This window comes from Erithacus rubecula (genome assembly GCF_903797595.1).
Source record: "Erithacus rubecula genome assembly, chromosome: 24".
NCBI classification, from domain to species: Eukaryota; Metazoa; Chordata; class Aves; order Passeriformes; family Muscicapidae; genus Erithacus; species Erithacus rubecula.
The window spans coordinates 5,947,176-5,966,272 of record NC_136676.1 but is presented as its reverse complement, the minus strand read 5'-3'; the positions used below and the strand labels follow the sequence as shown (position 1 = coordinate 5,966,272).

Below are 19,097 nucleotides of genomic sequence, written 5' to 3'. Positions count from 1 at the left end.
CTGCCCTTACAGTTGAACACCTGGGAGAGTAAATCACATTTTGAGAGGAAGAAAACATTGTCAAGAGCATTTTTTTGTTTTGCATTTCAATTCCTGTTACCTGCCACCCTTAGAGAAAAGGATGCCCAAGAGCTGCCAGATGTGCACATTTCTGTTGGTTTCATTTCTTTTATTTGGCTGCTGCAGCTGAAATGAAAATATCTTAAAAACCAGGAATGTGTGAAGGTGAGAAATCTGCAAGGGAAAAATCCAGCTAATTCTAGGATGCTTTAAATGAATTTTGAAGCAAATGGTGTTTTTAAAAGCCAGGCTGACACCATTTAGTGCTGCTCCACCAGAATTTAACCTGCCAGAGTCCCCAGAGTCAGGAAAGCTGCCAAGCACATCCCACTTGTGCCCAGTTCTGAATCCATTTCCTGCTTTGGATGACATTACTGCCAAGAAATCAAAAGCCAGAGAGGCTGATGATGATTATTCAGGCTGCTCTGAGTGCCCCAATTCTGAACTGACATCTCCTCACTCTGGGAGCCAAGGACAAATCAGCACTGCAAGAAACCCTGGGGAGAAAGGGAGAAGGGAACAATAAGATCCCAAAGTTTCTAGGATTATAAAAATAAATAAAAAAAAAGAAGAAGAGTTTTATTTTTGCTTCATTTGAAGCAGCAGATTTTATTGGTGTGACAGTGATAGCCTCAAGGTTGTCAAAACCAATTCCATCCAGGGGCAATCACTGCAAGAAGCCTTGAGTCAGTTTGCCAGGCTTGGCTAAAGAATTTTATCATGAATTTGTTCTTGTATCCCACTTCCAACTTCTACTCACCCATTTTCTATTACTTTCACTTTTATTTCAGGACAAGAAAGATGCAAATGTGTAAAGGGGGGGGGGGCATCAAACCTCTTTATTTTCACCAAGTTTTAAACTCATTATTGGTTGTTCCATCATCTTCTCATTGAACAATTCTCCATTTTTGTCTGTCTTTATGTTGTTTTCTTTTTATTTAGGTTCAGTGTGAATCCTCCAGATCAAGGATTATTTTCTTATAAAACATGACACCTGCACTGAGCAAACCTGTTGCATTTATTTCATTTTTATTTCATTTTTACCACCAAACTCCCTGTCAAGGAGATGCCTCTTAAACCTCAGCTTGTATTTTCCAACATCCCAATTTTATTTTTTATTTTTTTTGTTGTTGTTAGTCACACAAGAGAAGTCAGCTTGGCCCAGGCACTGCAGAGCAGCCCTGCAGCAAAGGATAATTCACAGGAGCATTATCTGCAATTCCTGGTAATTTGGGCTGAGCAGGAGGGAGGGCTGGGAGCAAAGACAAAAATAAGCAGATGATAAATTTGCTTATTAGCCACAGTGAGTGTGAGCTGCATTAAAAAAACCCTTGAGGAGGGAGGAGGGATGTGAAAGAAGAGCCTGGTTAATGTCAACCATGAAATGCAACCCCTGCTGTGCCAATCTGAAAGGCAGAAATGTAATTTTTTTCATATTGAAAGGCAGAAATGGAATTTTTTTTTTAATATTAACTATTTGATTGCTTTGCTTCAGATGCACCCAGCTGATAGCACAGCACTCCCACATTCCCTCCAGGTGATTTGCACCAGTCAGGAAACTCAAACAGCACAAAAAAATAAAAAAATTCACCTGCATTGAAAACTTGGCTGGAGAATTTCCATTTCTCTTTGCTCAGGACACACCTGAGAAATTGTGAAAACATCCAGTACCTAAAAAAAAAACCTCTGCAGGTGGCAGGTTCAGCTCTGAATTTGCCTCTCCCCCAAATCTTGGCAGCTCTGCCAGGATTCCTGGAGGTTGAAATCAGCAATTGCTGCATTTGTAATTTTTTTTTGTATTTGTATTTCTGTTATTTATTTGTATTTCTGCATTTCTGCATTTGTATTTTTTGTATTTGTGGTTTTTGTATTTCTGTATTTCTGCTATTTGTATTTCTGTATTTATGTTCTTGTATTTCTGTATTTGTATTTCTGCATATTTGTGTTTCTGCATTTCTGCATTTGTATTTCTGCATTTCTGCATTTCTATTTCTGCATTTCTGTATTTGTATTTCTGCATTTGTATTTCTGCATTTCTGTATTTGTATTTCTGCATTTCTGCATTTCTATTTCTGCATTTCTGTATTTGTATTTCTGCATTTGTGTTTCTGCATTTCTGCATTTCTATTTCTGCATTTCTGTATTTGTATTTCTGTATTTATATTTTTTGTATTTTCTGCACTTGTATTTTTGTATTTCTGCATTTGTATTTCTGCATATTTGTATTTCTGCATTTCTGCATTTGTATTTCTGCATTTCTGTATTTGTATTTCTGCATTTGTGTTTCTGCATTTCTGCATTTCTATTTCTGCATTTCTGTATTTGTATTTCTGTATTTATATTTTTTTGTATTTCTGCACTTGTATTTTTGTATTTCTGCATTTGTATTTCTGCATTTCTGTATTTGCATTTCTGTATTTGTATTTCTGCATTTCTGCATTTGTATTTCTGCATTTCTGTATTTGCATTTCTGCATTTCTATTTCTGCATTTCTGTATTTGTATTTCTGTATTTATATTTTTTTGTATTTCTGCACTTGTATTTTTTGTATTTCTGCATTTGTATTTCTGCTCTTCACATTTCTACATTTGCATTTTTTGTATTTCTGCTGGAACCAACAACTGCCCAGTCCCCAAATATTTGGATTTCAATCCAAATTTTCAACTCAAGGTCACGACCAGTTTTGGGCAAACAAAACCAGCCCAAAATTCAGAATGTGAAAGGAGCAGGGTGGGAGCAGCTCTGTGACCTCTCCATGTTTTCCTCTCCCTGCCAGTTCTGGGAGGGTGTGGAAGGGAAATTTTTAATTTCTGTGTTCTCACCAAGCAAAAAAGAGGTTCAGGAACTTTTGGGAGCTGCCAGAACTCAGAGAAGGGAAATAAAAATGAGATTTTAACTGTTAACAGATGCTGCTTCCTCAAAAATTTGCTTTAAAACTTTGATTTTTAGGCTGATTAAAATTATGAGGTGTAAAAGTATTTCCCAGATTAGTTTCAGTGGGTATTTAGGGATTTTATCTAAAATAGTTTGTCCATGTAGGATGTGTCAGCATGTTCTAAAATAAACTTGGAAAAATCTGTGTCATGGTATTGGAACATATAATTACAATTTTCATCATTTCCCTGTCAGCAACATCTCCTTAAACAGATATTTGGATTTAATTCAAATTCCATTTCCAGCAGATTTGTGAGTTAAAGTAACAAGGCAGAATAATTGTTTATATTCACTGATAAATCTTTGAAAAAAAAAGGAAAAAAACCAATTTGAAGTGTTGGAGAGGTAAAATTAGGAATGAGATTTTTAGGAGTGATTTTCCTCTAAATTCACTGGAATTACAGATCTGCCCTAAATGCTGATAAATAAATAATTGGTGAGAAAAGAAAAACAGATGAGTTTAATCATCAGCCCAACTCCAGCACCCCAACCAATAAATAATGAATAAATAATGAAAAAAAAAAAGAAATAAAAACATGAAATAAAAAATGAAAATAGAAAAAGAATTAAAAAATGAATAAACAAATGAATAAAATAATAAATAATGAATAAATAATGAAAAAATGAAACAAAAAATGAAAATTAATTTTAAAAAAGAATAAATAAATGAATAAAATAATAAATAATTAATAAAAGCAGAGATTAAAGTAAAAACTGGGATTAGCCAGGAATTCCCCATTTGCATTTTCCCAGCTGAATTTTTCAGTGGATCTTGTCTGTAAATAATTCTTTGGAACTGGGGTTGTGAATTTTGCCAAATTCTTAAGAAATAACTGCACTTAAAATGAATTTACTTTTCTTTTTTAGAATGTACTTTTTAGAAAGCATTTACTTTTTTTTTAAGAATTTACTTTTTTTTAAAAGAATTTGCTTTTTTTTAAGAATTTACTCTTTTTTTTTAAATAATTTGCTTTTTTTAAAGAATTAACTTCATTTTTTTAAAAGAATTCCCTTCATTTTTTTAAAGAATTTACTTCGTTTTTTTCAGAATTTACTTCTTTTTTTAAAAATTTTTTAAAGTTTTTAAAAATTGCCTTTACCCTTTACTTCCTCTCTCTTGTTTTTTATTTCCCAAGTGAAACTCAGAAATCTCAGCACAAATCTTTAATTTAAACCTTCATTTTTTATTATTGCAGAATAAACAGCAAAAAGTGGGGTTTATATAAATTACACAATTCTTATAGAATTGTATAAATATATTATATATAAATTACATAATTCATTCTTATAGAATTGTATAAATATACTATATTATATTATATTATATTATATTATATTATATTATATTATATTATATTATATTATATTATATTATATTATATTATATTATATTATATTATATTATATTATATTAATAAATATATGTATTATATAATTATATTGTATTATATAATTACATAATGTGTTGAGTCAGCATCATTAATTGGAATAATCAGCTGATTCTTAATTAATTAATTTTGGATTTTAATCTTTGGAATGAAAACAGAAACACAGAAAAAAAAGTGAGAATGAGCCAGAAATTGAGGAATTTCTCACATAAAGACAGGGAAATCAGTCAAACATACAGGAAAACATCCCTCAGTGGGGAAAAAGGAGAAATTTGAATTTAATTTTATTGAATTTAATAAAATTGAACCATGCCAGGACTGCTGAAGGAGATGAAAAGCAGAGGAATAAAGAGGAATCTGTGAATGGAATAAAAAAAAAAAGTGTTGTCCAAACACCACCTGAAATAAATTAATAAATTCCTTAAAATCAGAGTGAGAATTGACCCCAAAAATTTTCAATATTTTTGAAAGGAACCTGCTCAGAGGTGAGTGCAGGGACTCATGGAAATAATTCCTAAATTCAATATTTTCTGCTGTTTAGGGTGGAGTTCAAAGCTTGGGGATGTCCTGGAGCAGCTGAATCTCCTCCTGCTTGTTCTCTGGGATGGAGATAATCCTTCAAAAAATTATTATTAAATAAATCCCACTTAATTCACAGGCAAATTTGAATTAGAGATATAGCCAGCCTATAGATAAAATTGCTGAATTGGAATTTTTCATGTTTCCAGGTGCTGGGGGGGGGATTCTTAAACCCAAAGAGAGAATTGGGAAAGGAAAAAAAAAAAATATAATGGAATGGAATGGAATTAAACCCAAATAGACTATTGGGAAAGGAAAAAAAAAAATAAAATGGAATGGAATGGAATGGAATGGAATGGAATGGAATGGAATGGAATGGAATGGAATGGAATGGAATGGAATGGAATTAAACCCAAAGAGAGTATTGGGAAAGGAAAAAAAAAAAAAAGAATAAAATAGAATAGAATAGAATAGAATAGAATAGAATAGAATAGAATAGAATAGAATAGAATAGAATAGAATAGAATAGAATAGAATAGAATAGAAGTGAAGTAAAATAAAATAAAAATCATAAAATAACATTAAAAAATAAAATAAAATAAAATAAAATAAAATAAAATAAAATAAAATAAAATAAAATAAAATAAAATAAAATAATATAATATAAAATAAAATTAATAAATAAATAAACCTGCATCCACTCTGAGGAGGTGCTCATTAAATGAACAACTTGTTTTTCTTGTAAACTTGTTTTTTTCTACCTTGCAGATCAGCAGGAACAGGAAGCAAACCAAACCTGATGGATTCCCTTGAGCTTGTTTTCACAACCTCAGCTTTTAATAAATTAACACACTCCACCCTCAGAGCAGGGCTCAGGTTCCAGCAGGAAAAAATAAAATAAAATAAAATAAAATAAAAGGTTCCTTTTAAATATTTAGATTACATTAGAGTGGGACATTAAAACATGAAAATAAGCAGTGGCTGGGATTGCAGACAGATATCAGAATCAACCTGGTGTGGCTGCAGATTTCTCTGGATTTCAAGGGAAAAAAAAATAAATTAAAGTAAAGATAAATTAATATAAACTAAGATAAATTTGTGTCCTTTTTCTGAGCCTCCTTCTCCAGGATTTTTGGGTTTTCAGGAGTGCAAAATGAACAGAGACCATCCAAACCTGTACTTGGGGGTGGTTGTTGCATAAACAGAATTTAAAGTTTATAAACTTCAGGGAGAAAATGGCAAAAAGAAAGGAGAAATAAAGAAAAGAGAAATTTATTTATCTCCATCTTTTATATGTGTGTGTATATATATATATATATATACACATACATGTATATATATATATATATATACACACATACATGTATATATATATGTGTGTATATACTTACATTTATATTTATATTTATATTTATATTTATATTTATATTTATATTTATATTTATATTTATATTTATATTTATATTTATATTTATATTTATATTTATATTTATATTTATATTTATATTTAGCTGTGCTTGCTATTAGGAACAGGCACAAACCTCAATTGTACCCAAGTATTTTGCTGAGTGCAAACACAATTTATTTTGGATTTCCAACTCTCATTTCAGTGCTTTAATTACACCACCATCCATAATATTTATTTTTTTTTCCACAATAAAAATTCCCCAACTTTCTGCAGGTATTAAACTTTCCCTTGGAGCCTGAAATTTTTGACTGCTGATAATCCAGGTACTCAGGACCTGCCCTTAATAATCCCAATTTTCAGTCCTAGGACCTGCCTTTAAAAATCCCAATTTTCAGGCTGTTATTGCAGATTTTTTGGATTGAATCAAGCTGGGGATTTAAGGTCATTTTGGGACATGATGGATTTGGCAGTGCTGGTTCATGATTTTAAGGATTTTTTCCAAGCTGAGCAAGTGTGTAAAATAAAATCTGGAAAAATCACTGAACTGCACAGCCAGAGCCACCAGCTTTAGGAGCTGTCTCAAAAAACAAAAATTAAACATTTCCCAACTAAATCTACTCAATCATCTGTGAGGTTTTGAGACAAATAAAAGTTGGGGTTTTTTTTCCTTAAAAAGTTTTTTCCTCCCACTGCACTCACTGCAAGGGAGTGACAGAACATGAGGTAGAAAATGGCTGAAAATTCAATATATTTGAGGAGAAAAAGGCTCTCAGTGAGTGCAGCAGGTGCTGGTGTCACCCCTGAGAGCTGCCCCAGCCTGACCTGGGCTCTCACACATCCCATAATTTTCCTGCAGCTCCAGCCAGGCAAACCTGGCCAGAAACAAGGGGAAAAAAGAAAAAAAACCTTTCACAAGAAACCCACTTGTTGCTCCATCTGCTACTGGCCATAGGAAATGTGTATTTATGTTTTCAGTCAATGTGTATTTATATTTTCAGTAAATCTGTATTTATATTTTCAGTAAATTTGTATTTATATTTTCAGTAAATCTCCATTTATATTTTCAGTAAATGTGTATTTATCTTTTCAGTAAATGTGCATTCATATTTTCAGTAATTCTGCATTCATATTTTCAGTCAATGTGCATTCATATTTTCAGTAAATGTGCATTTATCTCTTCAGTAATTCTGCATTCATATTTTTAGCAATTCTGCATTCATATTTTCAGTCAATATGTATTTATATTTTCAGTCAATATGTATTTATATTTTCAGTCAATATGTATTTATATTTTCAGTCAATGTGTATTTATCTTTTCAGTCAATGTGTATTTATATTTTCAGTAAATGTGCATTCATATTTTCAATAATTCTGCATTTATATTTTCAGTCAATGTGTATTTATCTTTTCAGTCAATGTGTATTTATATTTTCAGTAATTCTGCATTTGCAAAGGTCTGCATGGTAAATTGTGAGGCTGAATAAACAGCTGAAGGCCCAAGTTGTGTCCAAATAAATTGTATTTTTCTCAGTTTTTGAACTGAGTGATGAGAGAACAAGGAAAACACAGCAGGTAAATACTGAGAGGAGATGAATTTTCAGAAAAGCTGTTTTTATTAATTGTGCCCTCATGGAACTACTTCTAAATTCACCATGATTTTGAAGATAAAAGAGAAAATGAGGAGGAGAAAGGGAAAACAGGAGCAGGAAATTCTCCATGACCCTGCTCCTATTTCAGTCCCAAAAGTTCTATATTTTCCCAAAAAATAAAATAAAATAAATTCCAGGTAAATCTCCCTGCCTGGAACCTGCACATCACCTGGAATTCCCTGGCAAAGAAGAACCACTTGCTTTGGTTGTATCTTATTTTTTATTTTATTTTTTTGATTTTTTTGATTTTTTTATTCTGTTTCAAAAAAGACAAACTCCTACCTGTAACTGACCTATATCAGCCTTTGTCACCTGCTTGCTCAGTTTTCAAACAAGGATGGAGGGAGGCATCCTTTCCTCTTTAGTCTTGAGAGGGTTTCCTTAAAAACACCAAAATACCTCATTAAAATCTGTGTTAATAACTATCCCCTCACAAAAAAAAAAAAAAAAAAATTAAAAAATATAAAAAGAAATAAAAACCAACCCAAAATTGTGGCCTCACAACTCCAGAGCAGAGTTCAGCAAAAATTCAGAATTTTCTGTCCAATCTGCTGCATATCCTTGAATTAGCATCAAAAGTTTTCCAAGCACAAAATTCAGCTAAAAAAAAATCTTTATTTGCTCAGTCTAGAACTCTGTGAGTCCTCAGAACAAAGAGGAAAAATGGAAATTCCAGTTTTTTGTCTGCCATTCCTTTGCTTGTTGGGTTTTTAGAACAGATTTCCCTCAGTGACTGTGGAATTTTGTGGGTGTAACACCCAAATCTATTATTTGGAGTTTTCCAAACTATTTCTGTCCAGAATTGATATTGGTTATTAATTAAATCTGATCAGTGTTAAATATCAGGAAATTCCCACTGTCCCAGGGAGTTCCAGCCTGACCTTGGACACCTCCAGGGATGAAAAAATCACTTTTTTTTTTTTTTTTTAATCTCTATCAGGGCCTCCCCACCCTCCCAGGGCAGAATTTTTTCCTAATTTCCCATCTCCTCCTGCCCTGTGTCACCCTGCAGCCATTCCCTTCTGTCCCAGCAGTCTCTCTGAACTGGATAAATAAATAATTTCTGCTTTTATTTCTCCTCATAAATTTGTTCTGTGTGTTTTTAAAAAAGCTCTAATTATGAAATTATAGCACAGCAGGACATTTGGCAGTCAGGATCCCTTTTCTAACTCCTCTGAACCAGGGATGCTGCACTGCCACCAGAAAAGGCACAAAATTCCTCTCTTATTAAAAAATCACCCCATTCAGCTCAAAAATCCCAATCCCAAACCACATTCCTACTGCTTTAAATCCTATTTTCTCATCAGTTTTCAACCCAGAAAAGTAATTTTGCAGTTTGCAAGGAAGCTCTTTGGCTGATACTAAAGGAATGCTTGAAAAGCCACTCCTCAGAGAAGGAGAATCACAGGAGTCTCAGCTCACACAATGGAAAAAATGAAGATTTGAACCTCACCCAAAGGGTGGCAGAGCACACACACTCTGCTATTGCACTGATTTTTCCTGCCCAACTCTCAGGGAATGGAGCAGAAGAGCCACAACAATTCACAGAAGGAATATTTATCTTTGGCCACATCACTTTTTTTGGGATCACTGGGAGAACAGAGAAGAGCCACAACAATTCACAGAAGGAATATTTATCCCATTTTTTGGCCAGATCACCTCTTTAGGATCACAGGGGGAATGGAGCAGAGGAATCAATAATTCACAGAAATAATAGTTATTTCATTTTGGCCAAATCACCTCTGTAGGATCACAAACAATTCACAGAAGGAATATTTATTTCATTTTGGCCAAATCACCTCTGTAGGATCACAAACAATTCACAGAAGGAATATTTATCCCATTTTGGTCATATCACCTCTTTAGGATCACAGGGAGAACAGAGCACAGGAGTCACAACAATGCATAGAAAGAATATTAATCTCATTTTGGCCAGATCACTTTTTTGGGATCACTGGGAGAACAGAGAAGAGCCACAACAATTCACAGAAGGAATATTTATCCCATTTTGGCCACATCACCTCTTTAGGATCACTGGGAGAAGAGAGCAAAGGAACCACAGCAATGCAAAGAAGTGATATTTATATCATTTTGGCAAGATCACCTTTTAGGATCACTGGGGAAATGGAATAAAAGAACCACAACAATTCACAGAAGGAATATTAATCTCATTTTGGCCAGATCACCTCTTTAGGATCACTGGGGAAATGGAATAAAAGAACCAGAACAATTCACAGAAGGAATATTTATCCCATTTTGGCCAGATCACCTCTGTAGGATGTTTCAGTTGTTCACTGAAACTCTCCTGCCACAGCATCACATATTGCACAGCAGATGAAACTGATGGCAATGCCAGGATTCAGCATTTTGTGCTTCTGGAAGTTACTGTTTGTGTTTTACAAGCAAAGCTCTGGAAATACCCAATATTTAAAAGCAGACAGATAGGAATTCCTCTTGTAGGATCTGTCACACAGATTCATTATGAATCACTTGGATCCCACACAGCTGTCAGCATTTCAGTCATGAGAGCCCAGGCATCACAAGCTACTGCTTTATTTTTAGATGTAGTCATTAACTGTCCTATTTTTTTTTTAATCATCAAACATTCAAATTAACAGAATTCTGCCTTCCTGCAAGGATTTGTGGGGCTGGAACCTGAGAAGCAACAATGTCAGTGATGGGAAGTGACCTCTGAGCTTTGCCCTGAGGAAAGAATCAGTGGCTGGAATTAATGAAATCAACTGATGACACAGCTCCTTGTTTGTAAAAACACACCTCAAACATCACCTCTCCTAAATTTCACATTAATGATCTTGTCATGGCCCTGCTTGGTTTCCCACCAACTAAAATAAAAATAGAAGCTACAAAGCATTTCCAAGGGTTGAGTGTTAATGCCAGGGCACAGTTGGACATCCTGCATCTCAAAAATCCAGATGGAAAAGCAGAGGGAAGGCAGAGCCATCCCTCCATGAGTCAGGGGATGAAGTGGCACAGGGGAAAGTGACAGAGCAGAAAATTCCAAGCTCAGAAAAGAGAATGTGACACTGCCACACCTCCTGCACCTTCCAAACAGCAAACAGGGGCTTGAATTCCATGCCACGTGCATGAAACAGCTCCAGCCCTCAGCCACTGCATCCTTCACACTTGGAAACACATCCAGTGTTTGGGAGCACGTTATTTATTCCAGCAGTTCAGGATCCAGGAAAGGCTGTGCCTTAATTACAACAGCATGTGCAGAATTGCAAGGACTCAGTTCCCCAGCCTTGGCTTCCCAAATGTTTTCTCCAAGAAAACATTTGCTGTCCTCACACAAGGAGTGCTTTTCACATTTCCAAGTGGAAAATGTAAGGATTTAGCAAGTGATGAAGCCAATCCCAGCTTGGCACTAGAGGGAAGGACACCAGGACACCACAGGGACACCCAAAAAGTCACTGCAGCTCCAGCCCAAGTGTCACTTCCAGGACATGAGGTTTTCACATAAGGGAGAAATTAGAGATACACAGTTCTGTTCTGGTTTGTGGTAACAGCAGCTAGAATTGCCTGTTTGCAACAATTAAAAGGATGGAGCTGTGCCAGGGGAGGTTTAGGTTGGATTTTGGGGAAGTTCATCCCCCAGAGGGGGCTGGGCACTCCAAGAGCTCCAGGAGGGTTTGGAAAACACTCCCAAAGATGCACAGGGTGGGATTTTGGGGTGTCTGTGCAGGGCCAGGAGCTGGGCTGGATAATCCCTTCCAGCTCAGGATATTCCACAAAAAATCAGTTTGCAGATGAGATGATAAAAACAAAACCCATATTTATTATTAACACTAAGCCAGCTAAATTTCATCTTGCAATTTTCCCAAATATTTCTGATTCAGAGAGGCACAAACACAGAAAGAACAAGACACTGAAAATAAATGCAAAGATCTGGCTGACAGCTCAGGAGTCCCACGTGCAGCAGAGTCACTCTGAGCTGTCTCAGAGCAGTGAATTGTCACCCAAATGCTGCTGATTAAATAATAAAAACAGAATTTCCAGGTATTGATCCTTGCAGCCCTTCATCTCCATTAGTAACAGCAAAGTTTCATCCCAATTTTCAGACTAATAAGAAAATCCACCCTAGGGTTTGTTACTAACTCTGTTTCCTGGTCAAAGACCAAAACATCCCTGTGTGTACAGGATGAGCACAGTTTATATTTCCTAACCCTAAATGTCTGTGGCAGTGGGAATGATGCAGATGCTGCCTGAACAATTCAAACCACAAATACAACTTGAATTTCTACGACAACAACGTGTCCCTGTCACTCAGAGGTGAAGGAGGAAAATTTACCAACAGTCGATTTCAAAGACATTTATTTTGAAATAAACATTTTGTACGGTTGTTCCCCCACCCCCCCAATAAAAACATTTCCACAACTGAGAAAAACAAGAAGTCAATCCACCAACACTCCTATGGTTACATGCCAACACTAACAACTCACCACATCAGAAATACGTGTCAACAAACAATATCCACATTCCACCAGGGATAAAAACACAATCAGCATGAAAAGCTTCGGGTCTCAGGGGTAAGAAAGAGGCTGCACAACACGTCCAAGAATTCTTGGGGTGATCCATCTCACCAAACACAAAACCTGCACCTCAGCCACGGTGTTATTTCAGAGTCAGGTCCACACGAGTTTCCCACAAACCTGCTCCCTTTTTTTATTTTTTTTTTTCCCCTGGCAAGGCATTTAACTGTGCAAAATTGCCTTGCCAGCGACAGATGCGAGTACAAAGAGAAGTGATTTGCTACAAAAGGATTAATACATTTTGAAAGTTACTGTCTGGCAAACTGTCAGAGGGACTTTTATTGGTTTATTTTGCTCTGGCTGTCGCTAAGCCCGGTGGCACGCAAACCACAGTGGTGTGCAGGGAGCAGAACGGGGTCAGCAGCCCCAGCTCTGCCCACACAGAGTCACTGCAAAGTGCCAGCTCCATGTGTGCCCTTGGACGTTTGGCCACTGACCGTGTCCTGTTTGGCCACTGACCGTGTCCCGTTTGGCCACTGACCATCTGGGTTTGACACCTGCTGGCCCAGCACAGCCCCTGGAGCTGTTTGACCACCAAGTGTTTGTCACCTGTTCAAACAGGTGACACCCATTTGACCCCTGACCACTTCCCTTGGTCTGACCTTGGATTGTCTGACATCTGTTTGACCCCCGTGCATTTGACAGTCGCTACCTGAGTGCAGCCCTTGGACCCTCTGACCACTGACCACTGTTACCTGCTGGACCATTTCACACCCGTTTGACCAGGAACTGTCCAACACCTGTGTGACCAGGAGGATTTGACAGCTGTGGTCTGAGCACAGCCCCTGGCACCGTCTGACCCCTGACCACTTGTCACCCTTTTGACACTGACCATTGCACACTCGTCTGACCCCTGACCACTTGTCACCCTTTTGACACTGACCACTCCACACTCGTTTGACCCCTGACCACTTGTCACCCTTTTGACACTGACCATTGCCCACCGTTGGAGCGCTGACCGCTTGTCCCTCATTTGACATTCGTCACCCATTTACCGACTGGCCATGTCACTCATTTGATCACCGACCACTTATCACCTCTTTGACCATTTCACGCCCGCTTGCCCACTGACGGCCGTCCCTTCTTTCAGCAGTGACCATTCCGCACCCGTTCGCCCCCCGAGCTCCGGCGCCGCCGTCCCAGCGCTGCCCGCTCCCCTCCCCGGCCCAGCGCCCCGGGGCCCGCCCGCCCTGCCCGGCTCTGCCGCGGCCTCTCCGGGCGCGGTGACAGCTGCGGCCGCCCGTCCCCACCGCCCGGGCCCGGCCCGGGGGTCCCCCGCGCCAGCCGCGGGCGGGCCCGGGGGGCTGCACCGGGGGCACGGAGGGATCCGGGGCGGCGATCGCGGCAGCCCCGAGCCCGCGGCGGGGCCGGCCCGGCGCGCCCGCCATGTTCGCGGCGCTGCCGGTGCCGAGCGGGGCCGGCCCGGCCGAGCCCGGCAGGTGCCCGGGGATGCGGCGAGCCCTGCCCGGGCCCGGGGACGGTACCGAGCGCCGGCGGCCGCTCACCCGAAATCCTGGTCCATGGACTTGAAGAAGAACTTGTAGCTGTGCACGGGCCGGTTGCTGAGGACATTTTTGAAATCGGCCAGCGTGACTTTCTCCGGCGGCACGGGCAGCTTCACCAGGTACGGCGTCTCCTCCTCGTCGATGTGGTAGATGATCTTGGTCTCCGCCATGGGCGAGCGGAGCGGGGGCGGCCGGCCCGGGCCTCGGCCGGCGCTCGGCTCCGCTGTCGGCCTTGCCCACAGGAAGGGAGCTCGCTCGGGCTCCCTGCACTGCTCTCTAGCTGCCCGACCCGGGAACGGCAGCGCGCCCGCCCCGCCCGCATCCTCCGGCCGCCCGCCGGCCTCGCTGCGCCAGCGCCGCCGCCGCTGCTGCTGCTGCTGCTGCAGCGCTGCCCGGGCCGGGGGCGGCGGGGCCGGGCTGGGGGAGAGAGCGAGAGGGCCGGGCTGAGGGGAGAACGAGAGGGCCGGGCTGGGGGAGAGAGCGGCGGGGCCGGGATGAGGGGAGCCCGGGATGAGGGGAGAGAGCGGGGCCGGGCTGAGGGAGCCCGGGATGAGGGCAGAGAGCGGGGCCGGGCTGAGGGGAGCCCGGGATGAGGGGAGAGAGCGGGACCGGGCTGAGGGAGCCCGGGATGAGGGGAGAGAGCGGGGCCGGGATGAGGGAGCCCGGGATGAGGGGAGAGAGCGGGGCCGGGCTGAGGGGAGCCCGGGATGAGGGCAGAGAGCGGGGCCGGGCTGAGGGGAGCCCGGGATGAGGGGAGAGAGCGGGACCGGGCTGAGGGAGCCCGGGATGAGGGGAGAGAGCGGGGCCGGGCTGAGGGAGCCCGGGATGAGGGGAGAGCGGTGGGGCCGGGCTGAGGGAGCCCGGGATGAGGGGAGAGAGCGGGGCCGGGCTGAGGGAGCCCGGGATGAGGGAGCCCGGGATGAGGGAGCCCGGGATGAGGGCAGAGAGCGGGGCCGGGCAGCGCCCTCAGCCCTCACAGCCCCGCACGGGCCGGCGGCAGCGCCGCTGAGGGAGGTGCGCGGGGTCGGAAGGGAAAGAAAAAGGAAAGAAAAAGGACGGGGATGGGATGGGAATGAGGTAGGGAAAGGGGATGGAATGGGGAAAGGGAAGAGGATGGAGTGGAAAAGGGAAAGGGGATGGGAATAAGGACAGGGATGGGATGAGGAAGGGAAAGGGGGTGGGAGGAAGAGCAGGATGAGATGGGGATGAAGAAAGGGGAGAGGATGGGATGGGAAAGGGGATGGAGATAAGGAAGGGGAAGAGGATGGAGTGGAAAAGGGGATGGGAATAAGAACTGGGATGGGATGGGATGGGGATGAGGAAAGGGGAGAGGATGGGATGGGAAAGGGGATGGGGAAGGAATAGGATTAGGGATGGAGAGGAAAAGGGGATGAGATAAGGGGGTGAGAATAAGAATGGGGATGGGGAAGGGGTAAACGAGAATAAGAGTAAGGAGATGAGGAAAAGAGATGGAAAGGGGATGGGGATTGGAATGGGATGGAACTGAGGATGAGGAAAAGGAAGGGGATGGAAATGGGGACAGGAAAGGGGTGGGAGAAAGGAAAGGTGATGGGGATGGGAGTGGGAATGGAGATAGGAAGCAGGTGGGGACCACAGAATCAGAAAACAACTCTTTAGGGTTTTACATACATCATGCACATGATGTGTTTGGAAAGAATTCACCTTTATTTCTAGAAATTCCCTGCAAATGACCACCAGAACATGAAGACTGCAGAGCAGTGTCCTTAGATCCTGAAGCATCTCCTGCTTATTTAAAAAAAAACAACAACCCTTTTTCAGTTAAACCCCAAGCTAATGATGTTGTGTTTCATCCTTGCAAGGCCAGGGCACATTCACCTCTCAGGATGCTCAGCAGAAATGGCCAAAAAAAAGGAAAAATGGGGGGGAAAAATGGCAAAAAGAAAAGGTAAAAAGGCAAAAAATGGGGAAAGGAGCAGAGTTTACAAACCACTTTTAAGCTTTGATTTTTTTTTTGGAGCCACAAAAGCTCCCCAGAAAGCACAGAAGAGAGCAGATAACTTTCATGCTGCAGCCAAAGCAGCAGCTAATCCAATTAAAGACAGGAGTCAGAAATTCAGGATACACCCCTGGCCCATCAGAACTCCTGTCTCACAGAGCTCAGGCCTTAACACTTCAGCAAAAAATAAAATAAATGTGAGGCTCCAAATCTCTTGCTAATAGTGCTGTGCTCTCTGTGATAGTGGGAATGGTCTTGCTGAGCCCTGCAGGGAGCAGAGAAATGTCCTGAGGCATAAAAGCTGCTCACCCTTTCCTTCATTTGCACAGCAGTTAGCACACAGAAAATAAGCAAATCCTTTTTAAAAAGTCATTTTTTTGAATTACAGCAATGCTTGTTGCTTGTCTCGGGGAATTCTGAAAGCTCTGGGTGATCAGCAGAGTTTGTAAAAAAATTCTGACCTGAACTACCAAGAGGTTTTTGTTTTAGGGATTTGTAAATTTTTAGTGGAGAATGTCTAAAACAATATTTGTTTCAGGTAGAACACAAGACTTTAATATTCCATGGGAATATTAAACAAATGAAACCTCCATTCTTGGGCAAAAAAATTTTACAACAATATTTCACACAATAAGTGTTTGTGTGAAGAGATGGGACAAAAGGGAAACCAAAGCTCTGAGATTCCCTGGGTGGATTTATCTGCAAAAAAAAAACATTTCACAATTTAAACTTCTGCATCTGCTCTGGAAGATCTGCAAGGTTTGGGGTTTTGTTTTGTTTTTTTTCTATTTATTCTCCCTGTTGAGCAGTCACTGAGAAGGAAATGGAGACATTAAACACTAGAGGGAAGCAAAGACTTTGCAAAAACCTCCCCTGGACCTAAACACAAATAAACCAGAAGGGAAAAATGAGAAATAACAGGAGTTTGCATTCTTCAAACCCCTCTTAATTTAGAAATATGTGTTAAGGAGAGATATTGTCCCACAGGGAGGGGAAAAGAGGACAGAGGGAAACACTCCTGTGGGTTCTCAAACACTTCCATGGGATGTGTAATGATAAATTATTTATGATAAATTATTTTGATTGATCCCAGCTCTTCCTCATCATGATTCCATCTCTTTTATTCCCTCTGCTTTTTCTTAGCAGCTGGGACAAACTGGACTTTAGATAAGTGGAAGACAATAAAAATATTTCATTTCATTGGTCTGCTGGTGTTCTAAATGAGCTTTTCCTTCCCAGCTGCTCTCCTGGAAAATCAGATCCATGAACAGAGAAAAAAGTAAAGGAATAAAAAACCAAAAAGAGCTGGAGTTTGCCAGCAGAGACCAGCAAAGCCCCACAGCAGCTCCATATTATTATTGTTATTATTATAATTATTTTATTATTGTTGTTGTTGGTTTTGTTACTATTGTTATTATTATTATTATTGTTATTAATCACCCAGAAAAGAGGTGCTGGGAATGACAGTGGGATTTCCACCAGGCAAAATGAAGATGACACTTCCACCAGCTGCTCAATAATCCTACCTTGCTAAATACAATTTATTTTGGTTTTTTGGCCACTTTTTAGTTCCATTTCCTGCCTTGATCCTTCAAGCCCTGCAGTGTCCAGGCTGTTCCATCCTGTCCCTGGGAGAAGCACAGTCATTGGGAAGAATTAGCTAATGCTGGCTGAGAGAACACCTCCAAAAGGGCAAGAAATAACATCAACCTGAGCTGGAAAGTCCATTTTATTCTCCTTTATTTCTGAAATGTTTGGAGAGTTAACAGACAAATGGGAAAAGTTAAGTAACAATAATAATGAGAATTAATTCTGTTACAACCAAGAGAAAAACAAGATTTTTGGAGGAAGTTCTTAGTCTGGAGAGTGAGCACAGAGCTGAAAAGAGAAGGTTCTAGTCCTAGTTCTAGTTCTAATTCTAGTCTCAGTTTTAACCCCTTTAAAGTCACTGCCAAACCCCCTTTTCCAAAAACTCACAACCCCTTTTGCCCTAAAAAACTTTGATTTCTCTGCCCTCATCAAGATAAAGTTCTCACTGAGGAGCAACTGTAAAAATACTGGGGATCATTATTATTATTATTATTATTATTATTATTATTATTATTATTATTATTATTATTTTAACTAATTGAATATCAAATCTATGTCTCAGGAAACCAGGGAGACTGGGATGGGAGCAAAGCCTGCAAAGGAAATTAAAGAAATTTATCAAATTGCAGCAATTCATTGACACAGAGAAAAAATTATTTTGAATAACTCAGGCCAAGTGCTACCCACATGAAAAAAAAAAAAATAAAAAGTTTCTCCACAAGAGCCTGGGAGTGCAGAGGGCAATGGGAAGGGGCTCAGTGGCTTCTCACAGGATTTCAGGGCAAACAGCCTCCACTAATTCCTCTGCATTAAGAAATAAAATAAAATAAATCTCTTCAGTTGTTTGTTTTTCTCTTGGTTGCCCAGCACTTGTCTCTTCCTCAGCCAGAATTTTAATTTGCTGTATGGCAGAGTGGCTGCTGGTGACAGGCACGGTGGTGATGTCCAGGACAATGAGACAACATTGTTCTCCTGAGGGAAAGGCCAGAATCCCATGGATCCCATTTATCCCATGGATCCCATTTATCCCATCCCATGGATCCCATTTATCCCATGGATCCCATTTATCCCATCCCATCCCATGGATCCCATCCCATCCCGTGGATCCCATTTATCCCATCCCATGGATCCCATTTATCCAATGGATCCCATTTATCCCATCCCATGGATCCCATTTATCCCATGGATCCCATTTATCCCATGGATCCCCTTTATCCCATGGATCCCATTTATCCAATGGATCCCATTTATCCAATGGATCCCATTTATCCCATCCCATGGATCCCATTTATCCCATCCCATCCCATGGATCCCATTTATCCCATGGATCCCATTTATCCAATGGATCCCATTTATCCCATCCCATTGATCCCATCCCATGGATCCCATCCCATGGATCCCATTTATCCCATCCATCCCATTTATCCCATCCCATCCCACCCTCACCAGGAAGGGTTATTCTGGACCATGATCCAATCCCATCCCATGAACCCCATCCCATCCCATGGATCTCATT

At 40.6% G+C, this 19,097-nt stretch overlaps 1 protein-coding gene across 2 annotated transcripts in view; it reads right to left on the bottom strand.

Annotated features, from left to right (window-relative positions):
• The window catches only part of DVL1 (dishevelled segment polarity protein 1), a 56,741-nt gene extending 42,396 nt beyond the window's left edge, over positions 1-14,345 (bottom strand). Inside the window, exon 1 of one of the 2 annotated variants that reach the window (XM_079326270.1) lies at positions 14,014-14,345. In XM_079326270.1, coding sequence (XP_079182396.1) covers positions 14,014-14,183 — 170 coding nt within the window. In that variant the 5' untranslated portion in view covers positions 14,184-14,345. The remainder of the gene's footprint in view (positions 1-14,013) is intronic. The other variant, XM_079326271.1, reaches the window with a different exon arrangement.
• Between the last annotated feature and the right edge of the window lie 4,752 nt (positions 14,346-19,097).